The sequence below is a fragment of the Ipomoea nil genome, unplaced genomic scaffold (assembly GCF_001879475.1).
Source record: "Ipomoea nil cultivar Tokyo-kokei standard unplaced genomic scaffold, Asagao_1.1 scaffold0688, whole genome shotgun sequence".
In the NCBI taxonomy this organism is placed as follows: domain Eukaryota; kingdom Viridiplantae; phylum Streptophyta; class Magnoliopsida; order Solanales; family Convolvulaceae; genus Ipomoea; species Ipomoea nil.
Window position 1 is genome coordinate 3,160,306 of NW_017617116.1, and position 14,695 is coordinate 3,175,000.

Sequence of the window (14,695 nt, forward strand, 5' to 3'; positions counted from 1 at the left end):
CTAGCTGGGTTATGCGTAGTGTCAAAATTCAATTTCAATTTTAAAATTTTAAAATTTTAAAAATATTTTAAAATAGTGTGGGAAAACTTACTTTCTTATTATTTTTAAATTTAAATTTTGGTGGGTTTAATATTACTCTTTAAAAAAAAAAAAAATTGAATCTTACTGACTCTATTATGTTGTAGTATTTGTTCAAACATATTTTCTCATGCGAGTTCTTAACAAAATAAATCTTTATATTAAGAATTTTAATGAATGAGCAAAAGTTGAGAGTCAAGTAGTATTTTTCCTACAACTTCCATGTTCATATTATGCAATATAATATGAATCAAATGTCCAAAAACATTAAATGAAAATTGTATATTCAGTTATTCAATAAAATCTCACGTTCACATGAACTAAATAGAGAAATAAAATTCTAATATTCATACTACAAGAATTAGAGTTAATACCCATTTTGGTCCTCCGACTATTAGCTAATACTCGATTTAGTCCCAAAGTATTAAAAGTACCCAATTTAGTCCTCTAACTTTTAAAATCACACCCAATGTGGTCCTCCGTTACAATTGTCGTCTATCCACCGTTATTTTGGGGGTAAAGAAGTCAATTTACTTGGTCCAAACCCGTTTCTTCCTCTAGTTAACGTCGTTGGAGGCCCATCCAGCGATCGAGTCACTGCATGGACAATCAGAGGATGCTATTGGTGATATGGAAGGATCGAGAACATCCCCTGTTGCTCAGATTGTTAATTGGAGGTCGCCGGAATTTTCGAGTTTTGTTACGCGATCGGCGAGTTTTCGGTGTACAGAGGAGTTTGGCAATGGAACAGGCGATGGCGTGGGCCTCGGTGTGGTGGCATCTTCCTATTCGTCTGACTTATTTCCAAATCATCGGCCCTCTGGTGAGACCATAGCCCACTGGCGATGCTCCGTCTCGTGGTCTCGGATTGCGAATGGCTGGTAGTTCGCATGGGGGGGGGGGGGGGGGTCTGGTGGCTGTGGATGGGTCGTTCCCGGAGTCAGCACCACTTGCCACTGAGAGTGGTGGTCGTGGTCTTGTTGTGGAGGCTCAGCCGCCGACCCCGCGTTTATTGGAGGTGCTGAGCATGGTGGACTGGTCTCTACTTCGCTCCATGAGATTGCGCCTACTCTGTTGGTGAGCATGGTGTCACTTCATTTAAGGAAGGAATGTGCTTTATCAACTAAAATGACACTTATGCCCTTCAAAATAACGGTGGATAGATGGAAATTCTAACAGAGGACCACATTGGGTACCATTTTAAAAGTTAGAGGACTAAATTTGGTACTTTTAATACTTTGAGACTAAATCGAGTATTAGCTAATAGTCGGAGGACCAAAATGGGTATTAACTCCAAGAATTATGTGACATGATATAAATTAAATGCACTATAAAAGTTGCACTAGATGAGAAAAATAAGTCTACTAGATAAACTATAAGCAGTCAATGACATTATGGTCTAGTGATATAAAGTGACTCTTTCAAATGGAAGTCATGAATTTAAGTCACAGTGTAGCGCGCCGAATGAGTTATCACAAATTTTGTTATGTGAAACAAAATATATATGGAGTTTATATGTAAACCCATCTTAATAATTTTTAGTAAATTTGTAAATAAAATTTTTATAATTTTATTACAAAATAAAATATTTTTTATGAAAATAAATAATGAAAAATTTAGAACTTATTATAATTATTATATTTAAATGTAAGAATATTAATTATTTTAGTTGAAAATAAAAAATGGAGATTTGGATTAATTAAATGATATATAAGTTCATATTTATAATGTAAATGCGTAAAATTATTAAATTAAAAGTTTAGAACATTAATTAAAAATGTCAAAATTTTTAATTTAACCCGTCTATTTTAATTTAAATTATTTTAAGTCTAGCAGCCCTTAATTTTAATTTTTTTTTTTTAAAAAAAAAAACAAACAAACAAAACAATTAGTCCAAACCAATAAACACAACAACCTAATAAGGCTAACTCGAAAGGACTGACCCAATTAACATCCCTATAATATAACATTTGCTTGCATACATAATGGACCCACACGCCAAGTAACTCCAATGTTAAATATAATATGAATCAAATGCCCCTAAAAAATTATATAGAAATTCCATATTCAAATTTCTAAGGAAGTCTCACATTCAATTGAACCAAATAAAAACATAAAATTATAATATTCATACTACAAAAAATTATGTAACCAAATGGCCCGTTAAAATTATATTGGATGAGAAAAAACAAGTCTACTAGATAAACTACTAAACAAATCCAAACAATATGTAATGGCTGTAAATCCATGCTTTGCAACTAAATACAAGGAAGCATAATATAAGTAGGAAGAACAGATGTTCTAAAAAGACAGCATAGTCATATATAAACAGGCTTCACATCATTAGCTCCAAAGCTTGCAGCACAAACTGGGCATTTGCGATGGCGTGCTTCGATGACTTTTAGGATGCAAGGATTACAGAACAGATGGTAGCATTTTGTGATGACAACCTGAAACCAATCGCACATGAAAATATGAAATACACCACAGGCCACACAGGTTAAGGCATGGCAGAAGCAAATTCTTGTGCAGAGTAAAAATAAAGATCAATGTTCGATTCATACCTCCTTTCGCCTGTCATGGCATACACTACAGTTGAGTATTTCCTTGTATTCCCTCAGTTTCTGTTGATGTTTTTCGATAACAGATAACCCCTCAATTTGTGACCTTAAGCGTGTAGTCTTTCTCCTTAGAGCTTCTACATCCTCTTCTGCCCTTTTCCTTTGAAATCTAATTGAACCAAAATAAAGGGAAAGGGAAAGGAAAGATGGGTTGTTAGTTGCAGACTGTACAGTACCCGAAAGGACAAAACTTGATAAATCTTAAATTACCTTTCTTTCTCTAGATCTATCTGCTGGTCAGCAAGATCTACTCGGCTTTTATCAACCTTGGACTGGAGCTCTTCAAGTGCCTCCCGTTGTTGCTGGGATGATTTTTTAGCATCTATTAACCTCTTCTGAGAACTTTCCAAAGTAGCTCTATTCTGAACTCTATCTTCCGCAAGCCTCTGGACTTGGTCTGAGCATGTTCTTAACTGCAACGCAACATCAGTACCATTAATCCCTACAAAGCAAGAATTATTTGATGTACTACAAACAACTATGTATATATATATATATACCTGATCATCAATTCTGGCTGCTTTTAGTTCATAGAAATTGCAAGTTGTTTTGGTTTCTTGAATCGCTTTCTCCAAGGTTTGATTTTCCTTAAGTAAAGCATCCTGTTGCTGTCTTGCCCTGATTCCCTCCATAACAAGCTGAAAGGAAAGGAGATACAATAAGGTGCTAGGTTTCGTAGCATAATCTCTGACAGAATAAATATATGGGATGACCTAACACTAAGAAAGAACTATACTACCAACACTCCTGGGAATTTTTTGTAATTAATATGTAAATTCACACAATGAAAAGATATCATTTATCTACAATAAACATCCACATTGTGTGCACCTAGGGGCTAGGGCATGCATGTAGTCCATGACGCATGAAATTCATTGAGAATGAAAAAAGAACTATATTGTATTTGATAAACCATCTGTAACACATTTATCAATAGATCAATGTTTTGCTTAAATTACACAATCTGGAGAAAATAAAAGCTACAAAAAATTATATCAAAGGGAACAGAAGTATGCGACCAAAAAAATTTATATCAAAGGGAACAGAAGTATGCGACCAAAATACAGAGCAGTTTTAATTGGCTATTACCTTAATGTTATAGTCATCCCTCTCAGTGATTTGCTGCAAAAGTTGTTGATTTTGATTTTGCATATCATCGTAGGCTTGGCCAATTGTCTGATGCACACATTAAGTTTAGGTTTATTTAAGAATATTAATATAGATATATCCTCACATAAATAGACTTGTTATAAAATAAGAATTAAATTTATTTTATTTAAAAAAAAAAAAAAAAAAGAAGAAGAAGAAGGGAGGGGGTGGGGGTGGGGTGCAGTTGAATGGAAGTAGAAAAGTGAAACCTCAATTTCAGAAAGGTAGGCCTCAGTCTCCTCGTGTTTGGATTTCAAGGCTTCAGAAAATCTGGATTGTTCCCTGAAGAGGCAATAAAGAATTGGTAATCTGTTTGAACAAATTCTACCAACAAAATATAAATTGCAAGTGTTAGAATACAAGAATCATGTCTTATATAAAGAGTCATGTCTTTACACTTTAGGTTCCTTGTATATATACTCTGTTGTACCAGCCATTTGATTCCATCAAATTCATTGGTGGTAACTTGATTTCATGGAAAAGCAAGAAGCAAGATGTGGTAGCCATATCTAGTTCAGAAGTTGAACATTGTGCCATGGCTCTAGCTACATGTGAACTCATATGGCTAAAGCACTTACTTCAAGAGCTACAATATTGTGATCTTAGGCAGATGACAATATGACATTAATATGTGACAACCAGGCAACTCACATATTGCTACGAATCCAGTCTTTCATGAACGAACCAAAGATATTGAAGTTGTGATTGTCACTTCATTGGGAAAAGATTATGACAGGATTGATTACTACAAACCATGTTAACTCCACTAATCAATTGGGGGATATTCTTACTAAGTCGCTTAGAAGTCCTAGAATAAAATATATTTGTAACAAGCTTGGGGCATATGACCTATATGCTCCAACTTGAGGGGGGGGGGGTGTTTAGAATACAGAGTCATGTCTTTACATTTTAGGTTCCTTACTTGTATATAAGTAATATTGACTCTGTTCTACCCAGCCATTTGATTCCATCAAATTCAAGGATCTTTCTTTACAGCAATTATTATCCATTCTTAATACTGGTATAGTGGCTGATATAAGAACTCAACCACTTCCTACTGCATAGTTACATTCATATCTGTGTGTGTTTATTGGGGCATGTATATGGATGAATGTAGGTTAGGAAAATGTGACCTTAGTTTTTAACTTCATAAATATTAAAAAACCAAGAATGTATAAAGATTCATTATCATTATAAATTCTTTATTCTTTATAATCTGCAATTTATTAACAAAACTGGGGATACCATTAATGAATTGGAGAGAGACATGAATCACCTATAAAGTTTACCATGCATTGAGAACAAATAACAAGATTGGGCTTACTTTCTATGGCCAAAACATGTTAGATTGGATTTTCAAGTTCCAAATGAAAGCCTAGACATGATTACATGATAAGAAAATGCATCCAATTTCTAGCAAATTGTCTATTCACACTAATTCAGGAATTTTGAAATGGATATTAGAAACTTTACTAAAAGAGAACGCACCCTCCCGCGTCCCCCTATGGGAGGGATGAAGCAGCCCCAAAACAAAGGAATAAACAAACTGGACACAAGAAAATTTTATGAAGTAACCAAAAGGCTAATTGAAGCTAGGAGAGTACGTCAGTTTTCTGGTTTTCAACATTCTCCAAGAATTATCACTTCAGAACAAGTTCAAAACTACTATAAAATATTTAAAAGATGAAGAATAAACCTTTTAGAAACCTCCAACTTCTGTCTCAGCTCAGCAATCTCAGCTTCTGTGGCAGCAAGCTTTTGCTGAGATCTAGCCTCGGCTTCAATTGAAGTTTTGACTCGAGTTTCCAAATTCTGCTCATCAAGAGAAGTTTTTAAGCTCTGAACAGAAGCCCAAGCCCTGAACTCAGAGTCCCTGGCTTCAAGAACATCCCTGCATTTCAATTGCCAATGTTAGTGAGACTGGTGTTTCACTTTTGTTACAGAGAAAAATACTTTCATATGTGTATATAAAACATGTGTACAATGCCCTATTTATATATACTGTTAAAGGTACAGGTGGGTCTGGTAATTACTAAAACCCTACAAGGGCTAGGGTTACATTCAATATCTTTAAACAACAGAATTAAGGAGCAAGCAAATCAAGCATACTGCTTTGCAAATTGAGCAAGTATAACTTTAGCACTGCACATAAAAAAGAGACAAATAAATAACATAAAATAAAATAAAATAAGGTTACTCCAAACATCAAATATAAACATAGACACATGCATTAGAGGTCAAGTACTCAAATTCAATAGTCCAATCATGGGATTCATGGGTATATATTCATAATTCATATATGCTAAAGAATTACTCCGTAATAATTAAGAAAGTACCAGTTGACAATGTGACAATGTTACACAAAAATTCAGAATTATTTTGGAACGTACTGATCTAACAACCTGTGTATGGAGACCATGTTAACCAAGCATGCTTTTCCTACAGTATAGAATTTACCTTTAAGACAACTTCACATGAAACAATTAAGTGGTGAAATACAGCCAAACATTGAATCATTGATTACAATGTGATTGAAGTTTAAGCAATGCAAACATTGATGCAATTGAAGTTTTAAAACACAACCAAACATAACAAATTAGCAATCTCCACCATTTTAAATATCTCATATGCTACAGTCTAACTTTGAATTTAATCATTTCAAGGGAAAAATATTACTCAGATTATATAATACTATGAAGTCCACTCTCTTGTGCTTCTATAATTGGTCACAAGTGCAGCAAGATATCATTAATAACATTTGCAAAGAAATAATATACCACAACACTGCTTCCCACCCACCCAAAAATCCCTTTCTCTTTTATCTACTCCAATCTATCCTCAAAAAAAAAAAATAATAATAATAATAATTGAAATATATTCAGTCAAAATCATCTCATTATTTCGTGTAATAAGGTACCACAGATGGTTTTACCTGGTATAAGGGGACTCACGCCTGAACATGTCCAAAAAGAGATTAAGCTCCACAGCATTCTCCTTCAAATCTTGAACCTACTCCAATAAATCCAAGAATTGAAAGTCTCAAGAAACAGAAATAAATAATCCTGGAGATTAAAAGAAAATATAAAACCGGGAGAAAGATAGATTATGCTTTGGAATACTAAAAGGAAATTATAGAGAATATGTTACTGCTTTGAGGTCATGAACAGTTAATCAAATAGTAGTTGAACAGTCAAAAACTCTTAGAACAACAACAACAACAATAATAATAATAAACTGAAAGTAACATATGAGACTAATATAGACTACCCAAACCTAACTTCTAAAAAAAGGCCCTGCAATGAGGACAGAAACTTACTTCTATACCACGATGCTTCCAAACATAACTACATTAATTTAACAACTAAATCTTCAAGATGCATAAATAATGTTTTCCATCATTTCTGAAAAGCTCATCATGATGCTACAAAAATAACCTTGAGATAATACTGGAAAAGGCACAATCTGTAAATAACAAAACAAGCAAAAACCATGAAACCTAACAACTCAAGTTTTGAGATTCCTAAGTCACTGCACATCAATAAAAGCAAATGTATAACACTGTCTTTTCTTGAAGAGCTACCCTTTGCAGATATTATTGACTGTTCTAGGTTTTCTGGTTTATCAGGACAAGAGGAAGAGAAAAAAGCTAGGACCTCGAATTGCTTCTTTGGAGGGGGCATTTTCTTTGCCTTATTTGCACATTCTGAAGAATAATAGAAGCAAAAGAACAATTTACAGAGAAGAGGGGAGAAGAGTTTCAGTTTATAGGAAATCTGGAATTATTCTGGCTGGTTTTAGGATAAGTTGTAGAATTAATCCCTTATATTCTGTTTTATGTAGTAATGGTTGGAATATTTCAACCCTTGGAGAAAACCAAAAGGTCATTAAATTTCCATCCATTTTGGGCAAAACATCCTCTATATGTTTCATGCCTTACTGAAAAGATATTTTCAACTTGGATGTGCATTTTTAAACATTTGAATTTTATGCACCAAAAGAATCCTCACATATACAAAAGCTGTTATATGCCAAGCATCAATCAAAATATGATTGATTGGATGAAAAATTCTAATGAGTAGCAGAAATAAATCATACTATAGCTTGCAACTTCAGCATTTCAGTGTCCTGGGCAACGGATATAGCAGACAATTTTTCCAACTGTTCAACCTGAAAAAAATAAATTTAAGAAATATTTTAACCTACGGAATCTTAAAAAAAAAAAAGAACTGAAGAAAGAAAGATATCAGACCAACCTTCTGGTTAAGAATATTGGAAAGAGACTGAACATCAGCACGTAAAGAATGAACATTTGCAGCAGTTTCTTTGTAATTTCTTAATTGATTCTGCATACTACCCATTTCTTCTGGAAATGAAGAAACCAAAGTTTTGAATTCAGAAATAATTTCTTTCCTACCTGAAAAAAATGACACCAAGTCAGCATTGCCATAACCAACAAAGTCCAAATAAACATCAGCAGCAAATATTGTAATATGACTTAATACCAGGTTCTCTAGAAGCTTCTTCCAGCCTCATCTCAATCAGGTTTCTTTCACGTTTATGTTTCTGTATCTCCATTTCAAGATCATTTATTCTGGAATCAGCAACAGTGGAGGATCGATGCAAAACATCAAGTAAATCATTTTTCAAATTCATTTCTTTCTCCCTCCAAGAGAGATTGTCCTTTTCAACCTATATAAAATGAATTAATCTGTTACCAGCAATTGGAACTTAAAACAGGACCCCCAAAAAAAAAAAGAAAAAAAAAAGACACAGATGAAACTAGCAACCAGTAGCTACCTGTATTTTCTTATACATAGATTGATACTGAGCTAAATCTGCCTTAGTCTTCTCAAGTTGCTCTTTAATTAAGACATAAGATTGTGAAGAGCATATGTACTTCACATTCTTCAACATGTTCTATAAAGCAAATATCCAATTAAAGCCATTACTGAACAAAGTACCAAGGCACTCTCAGAGATTAACAAGAACTCTCATAAAAAAGGGAGAGTTGGAAAAAGGAAATCAAAATATTTCTCCAGTTAACCTGCAAGTTAGACAAATGCTTCAATATTTCTATCCTTTCCTGGTGAAGATCTTTGAGTTCTAATAGTCGAAAGGAGGATTGGTCCTGCAAGGAAGCTCAAGTCACTTGATTTATCAACTGCAATTTGACTGACTAAAATCAAGAAAGGAACAATTCAATATTACCAATAACTCTTTTAGGGTTGACTCCATGTCTTGCATATCTTTCTGTTTATCTCTGACCTTATCACCAGCCGCATGCTTATTACCAACGTTCAGGACTGGGAAAAAAGCCCCTTTTGTAACATCTTTCTCTGCTTTCAGAATTGCCAATTTTCTGTTACTCTCTTCCAAATCTGCAATTGTTTTCTCTAACTCCCCTAAACAAAAGTCACCAAAAGTAAACACAAGCTCCAAAGTACTTTTCCATGACAAATTAGGTGACCCTCACTTCAACAAAAGGCTGCAGCATAAATCACTAAATGGAAATATTTCAGAGATAATGCCAAGAAAATCTACTATTTATTAAAGTGATTAGACCCCCCACCCCCCACCCCCCCACCCCCCCCCCAAAAAAAAAAAAAAAAAAAAAAAAAAAAAAAAAAACTAGAAAAAGAAGAAAAAAGTGACAAAAAGGAGCCACTGATAATTGAACAATTTGAAATCCATTCCTTCCACTAATTTTAACAAGCAGAAAAAGGATGATTAGCCAAAAAATAAATGCTTTCACATGAATGATGAATCTTTTAACTCATTATTCTTCATAGATCCTAACTTAGTGGAACATTGAACATTTTTTCTGCTTTTCTAGAAGTAAAACAATCTGCTAAAAGCTCAAGGAGTTCCAAATGTTCAAAATTGTTCTTGTAGCTGTTGGTGGAAAACCAACAAATCTTCTTTCTTTCATAGGCGGTAATTTGACAGGGAAAATCCACCCTGCAATATACTAACAATGCTGTCTAAAAAAATTAATCCTCACTCTCCAAAACCACCAAAAGAAAATATTAACCAGAAATTTCAAGATGTGTGTGTGTGTGTGTGTGTGTGTGTGAGGCATAGCATAATGAGAGAAAATGGAGCACTCATGAGAAATACCAAGTGGACCAATACATTATAGAAGCATATATTTTGATTCGCATAAATGAATACCAAGGTATTTCTTATCAGCCTTTTAATCCCAGAAAACATCAATTCAAGGGCATGGATATAAGAGTCATGACACAGAAGCAAACATAATATTTAATAACCCCAGCAATGTCACCAAAAATCCTCTTTAAATCTCATCTAGTGCTTATGTTGTATTAGACTAAAGGCATTTTCTTGAACAAACTGAATTTCTTAGACATCATGTCTTCATCACAACCAAATAACACTTTGTTCTGCTAAATGATTGCTTATTTAGTATAGTAGCTCCGCATACTACACAGAAAAAGATGGTCAATGCAAACATACCTCTTAAACGCTTAATCTCAGCTTTATTCTTCGCATCAGCATCTCTATGGCTCTGCAATTCACCTGTCAATGTTATGTGCTTCACATGGAGTTCATTTAGAGTCTGCCTCAGGTTTTTAACTTCCATCTTCAATTCATGGGATGACTCTGCAGGGATCAATCCTGATAGAAAATCAGAAATTAGATAAAAGAGACAAGTAAAGAATGTGATTGAGTGGTCATAATCACTTAAGATTTAAACAAACGCACATGCAAATAACGCAACTGTGCATCGTACCATCATCTGAAAGTGACTTAAGAACTAAAGTATACAATTTATCCTTTATATGCCAGAGGTCATCAACAGCTCCAACTGCATTAGACACTAAGTCCATAGTCCTGTCATCATCTATTTTCTTGTCCTCTACCACTATAGATGTTGTATCAACGGAAGAGCTGCTATCCTTTTCATCTGTTTGTAATAGCTCACTCATGAAAGCATCACCACCAGCTGGTGAAGAACCATCTAGTAAACATAAACACGTTCAAGTTCACCGGGAATCAATTAACATGGCAATAACATTCACTGATGTCAAACATATCAATAGCATGATGATGAATGGTGAAATTGGTCCTATATGAAAATTAAGTTGTATTTACTACCATCAAAGTGGATTAAATCCTATTTCAAAATGTTGTGCTATCAACACTTTTGTGCCAAGTTCAATGAATGTTCTGAAGAAATCAATCAAAGATTAATCAACAAAATAGCAAAAGCTAATAAGACAGAGTTAATACAGGGATTAAATAGTACTCCGTATATGGCTAGGAGAACAAGAGAAATAGCAAAAAAGGCAAAGAGCTGGTGTGGAATACTGAAATCTCAGATTCTCAGGCACATAATGCGCCATAAGTTCACTCAAATTTTCTAGTTCTTGTGAACACTATAATACTATATTATGCAACATAAACAGAATTGAGAGATAATGAATGTAGGATGGCCTTCACTAGGATATCTAAGAGCTTTTTAGGGAGATGAAGAAGAGGAATATTAATGTAAGTATGGAGATATATGTGCTAAATATACCATGCGTTTATTTTCACTCCATGATCCTGGAGTTACCAGAGTATACAGACAAAGCACCCAATACATTTCTAATAACTACTGAGTAGTTGAGAGAAGAATGGAAGAAGAGCTCAACAAACCAACATAACTATTGAAGCAAGAAGGCTAAGAAATTAACAAGGAAGAACTAGGTGAATTGGGCAATAAAACAAGGAACGTCGGAAATATTAATGAATATAATGGAGGAAAGCCTAGAATGAAAGAGACACTCTAATGGGCTCTGAGATTTTGTTTTGTTTTATTCATTTTCATTTCTTTTCTGGATGGATGTTATAATCCTTGTGAAGTGGTATCATGGTCCTTCCATTCCTTCAACAAATGGGTTGAGAATGCTCTAAAATGAAATAACAAGAAACAAAAGAAGTATTACGGAGTATACTTAACCTTCTTGAGTAAATCGATCTTTATGCTTGATCAAATCCTTTAGGCAAATTGAGAAATCCTTTAAGTGATTTGTGCGTGCTTTCAGCTCATCAACCAGCTAGTAAAAATTAAAATCAGAAAGGGCATCCTTTTGAATTTCAGTATACACAGTACACATCATACAATAAAATAAATGCGGCAACGCAGCTTCTCAAACAAAGACAGTAAGAGCACAGAGCAATACCTCTTCCCACGAATTTTGGACTAATGACAAAGTGCTATCATAGGGTTGTTGTTTTTCCTTTTGTTCAGTAAATTTGGACTCAAATGCAGCAATCTCGATCTTCTGTGCTTCCAACTTTTGCGAAAGCTTTTGATTTTGATGCTGCAGCACAGCAGTATCAAGCTAAACAATCAAAACATCAAATTACTCCGTAAATAGAATATATGGCTGCAGGGACTGATTACAGCTTTACGGGCACTAACAGAACTTGAGACACCAATTTTCCCAGAACCGGAAATGAGACAGAATAATGTACCGAATTCTCTAGTTGTTCCTTGGAAAACTACATTTCAAATTTACCTCGGCAAACTCTAGAATCCAACAAACTAACAGACATAGCTGATCATCCAAAAAGAAACGAGAAAAATCTAACACCCAAACGATAGAACAAATTAAAGCCAACAACATTTCACGGTTATGATTCACACAGACTCTGAATTTTGTAAATGCAAACCCAAATTCGCAGAGTGAACTCGGCACGTCGGAGTCCACTAGTCGGTGACCCGGGCACGGCATGTTAGTTAAGACTTGGCTGATAATGATGCAGCAGGGCTGAAACAAAAGAAGAAAATCGAAACTCACACCTTTATAAGGGTATCCATCGAAAGAATAGACCTCCGACGAAGGTTTCTTTGCTATCTCCGGCAGGGTACTGTCCCTCCGACCGAAAAAGAAAATAAGAATTTCGGATTTTCCTTATTTATATAGCGGGACCGGTTAAGGTGCGTTTGGGAGATTGGCCGTTATGAGTAATATACATCATCACTCTCCCACTCTACATGTCATTTGGATTAAAAGTCCGTTTGGAACGCAGGAAAATGACTTCTGAAAAATGTTTTCTAAAAAATGTGTCATTTTCTTGAAAATAATTTCATTTTCAGTGCTTGGCTGCATAATAGAAAACTGTCTTTGTGTGTTTGATTCATTTTTCAGAAAATGAACAGAAAAATAAACACTAGGAACAAACATATTTGACTTTAAAAAAAAAAAAAAAAAAACAGATTTGATTTTTTTTTATTGTTTGGAATTTGTTATTTGGTTTGTTTATGATCTTTAGGTTAGAAGATTTTACTCTGATTTTGAAACCTAATTTGGAAGCTTATATCAATTTTTGAATTTCGAGCATTGACAGAAAAAGAAAACCTCAATTGTCATTGATGGCTATCGCATCCTCTAACCTTACCCCGACTGTTCCTCCTGCACTAAACGTTGTTGCCGTCGGCAGGATCAGTAGTCCCAAGTCTCAGCGCTGGACTCAGATGGTTGCCGAATCGGAATTAGTACCTGTGGCGGTGGTCCCTCAATGCCCACCTTCTCCTTCGACTAGTGTTGCTCAAGAGCACATGGGAAAGCGTCTCTGGTTGGGCAACTGGGAATTCGCCTCTGCCATTGTTGCATGATACTGCGAGTGAAGCTCTTCTGGTTGGGGGATTGTTGGCGCAGCTAGTGTTGGTGGAGTGTTGATGGAGGCAGAACTTCTCCAGCCAGAGGAGGAGATAACCGAATGGAAAATGACTTCCCCCAAAAAAGGGGAAGTCATTTTCCGGAAAAGAGGGATCATTTTCCATTGACTACATGTCATTTTCCTTTGACTTCTCTTTTCATTGCCTAGCCAAACACCAAAAACTCAGAAAAGAAATCATTTTCCAAGTTTCCAAATACACCCTAAATGCAATTGAAGATAGAGGGTAAATTGCTTCAATAGTATCACTTTTATTAAGAGTCAAAAATAGTGCCTCAAAGTAGAATTAACGCCAACCGATGCATGTAGTGCACGCGCCCGACTGGGCACCGTATGTGCACGAAACGCGCACATTTATGATTTTCCTCTAATTTTTTTCTCTCCTACAAGCTCACAAAAAAACTAATTACTTACAAGAAGACCGAATACATTCTCTCTCCTTCTCTCTTCACCACTTCATCAAAAACATCCCAAAAACTAGCTTAATCCATTAATGGAGATGCTCTAATTCATACCTAAGAAGGCAATATGGACAATAATCATAACTCCCTATTTAGATAAGAATCAAATTTCAACTATACGCTTTCTATTTCCATCTATTATGAGTCTGCACATAAATTATGTATGTGCAGTTAACATATTACGTACATTTAATTTATTTATATGTATATAATTTATTATTTATATGTGCATAATTATTAATAGAAGACATATATATTAATTATAGACACATAATATGAAAGTTGCTTTGGACCAAAATCCACAATGCAAGGTGGACTTAGTTCATGGTATAACAATTGCTTTCCATTCCTCCCTATCCTAATTTTTTAGGGGGCATTTGGTTCAAGGTAATCTGAGAAAGGTAATCTTAGATTACCATGTTTGGTTTAGGTAATCTGAGAGGGTAAATAATGCAAGATTACTAGCACGTAGGAAATGTGAGTATATTTGAAGTAATCTGATTATTAAATTTTAGTTAGGTAATGTGAGATTACTTTTCAATATTTCAAAATTGCCCTCATTTATTTCTCTTCAAGAAAACGTGATATGCTGCAACCGAGTTACAAAGTTCAGGACCAAATTATGGTTTACAGCACACAAGAGCCATACGGCTTCCTCATTTTATGCTTATTCTTTTTTTTTTTTTTTGATTATTATTA

General features: G+C 34.7%; 1 protein-coding gene across 2 annotated transcripts; it reads right to left on the minus strand.

Annotated features, from left to right (window-relative positions):
* Positions 1–2,227: 2,227 nt before the first annotated feature.
* LOC109175774 (E3 ubiquitin-protein ligase BRE1-like 1) lies at positions 2,228–12,803 on the minus strand. 2 transcript variants are annotated; one of them, XM_019325127.1, is made up of 19 exons: positions 12,658–12,803; positions 12,035–12,175; positions 11,812–11,908; positions 10,600–10,827; positions 10,323–10,484; positions 9,057–9,250; positions 8,893–8,976; positions 8,646–8,765; positions 8,351–8,537; positions 8,102–8,262; positions 7,944–8,015; positions 6,781–6,857; positions 5,545–5,739; positions 4,058–4,130; positions 3,789–3,875; positions 3,200–3,337; positions 2,910–3,112; positions 2,643–2,808; positions 2,228–2,528 (listed from the first exon to the last, which is right to left on the minus strand). In XM_019325127.1, exons 1-19 carry the CDS (start codon positions 12,673–12,675, stop codon positions 2,397–2,399), a joined length of 2,535 nt encoding a protein of 844 aa, XP_019180672.1. In that variant the 5' UTR covers positions 12,676–12,803; the 3' UTR covers positions 2,228–2,396. The 2 variants fall into 2 exon arrangements, with proteins under 2 accessions (XP_019180672.1, XP_019180671.1); XM_019325126.1 differs by having other exon boundaries at positions 12,035–12,196.
* Between the last annotated feature and the right edge of the window lie 1,892 nt (positions 12,804–14,695).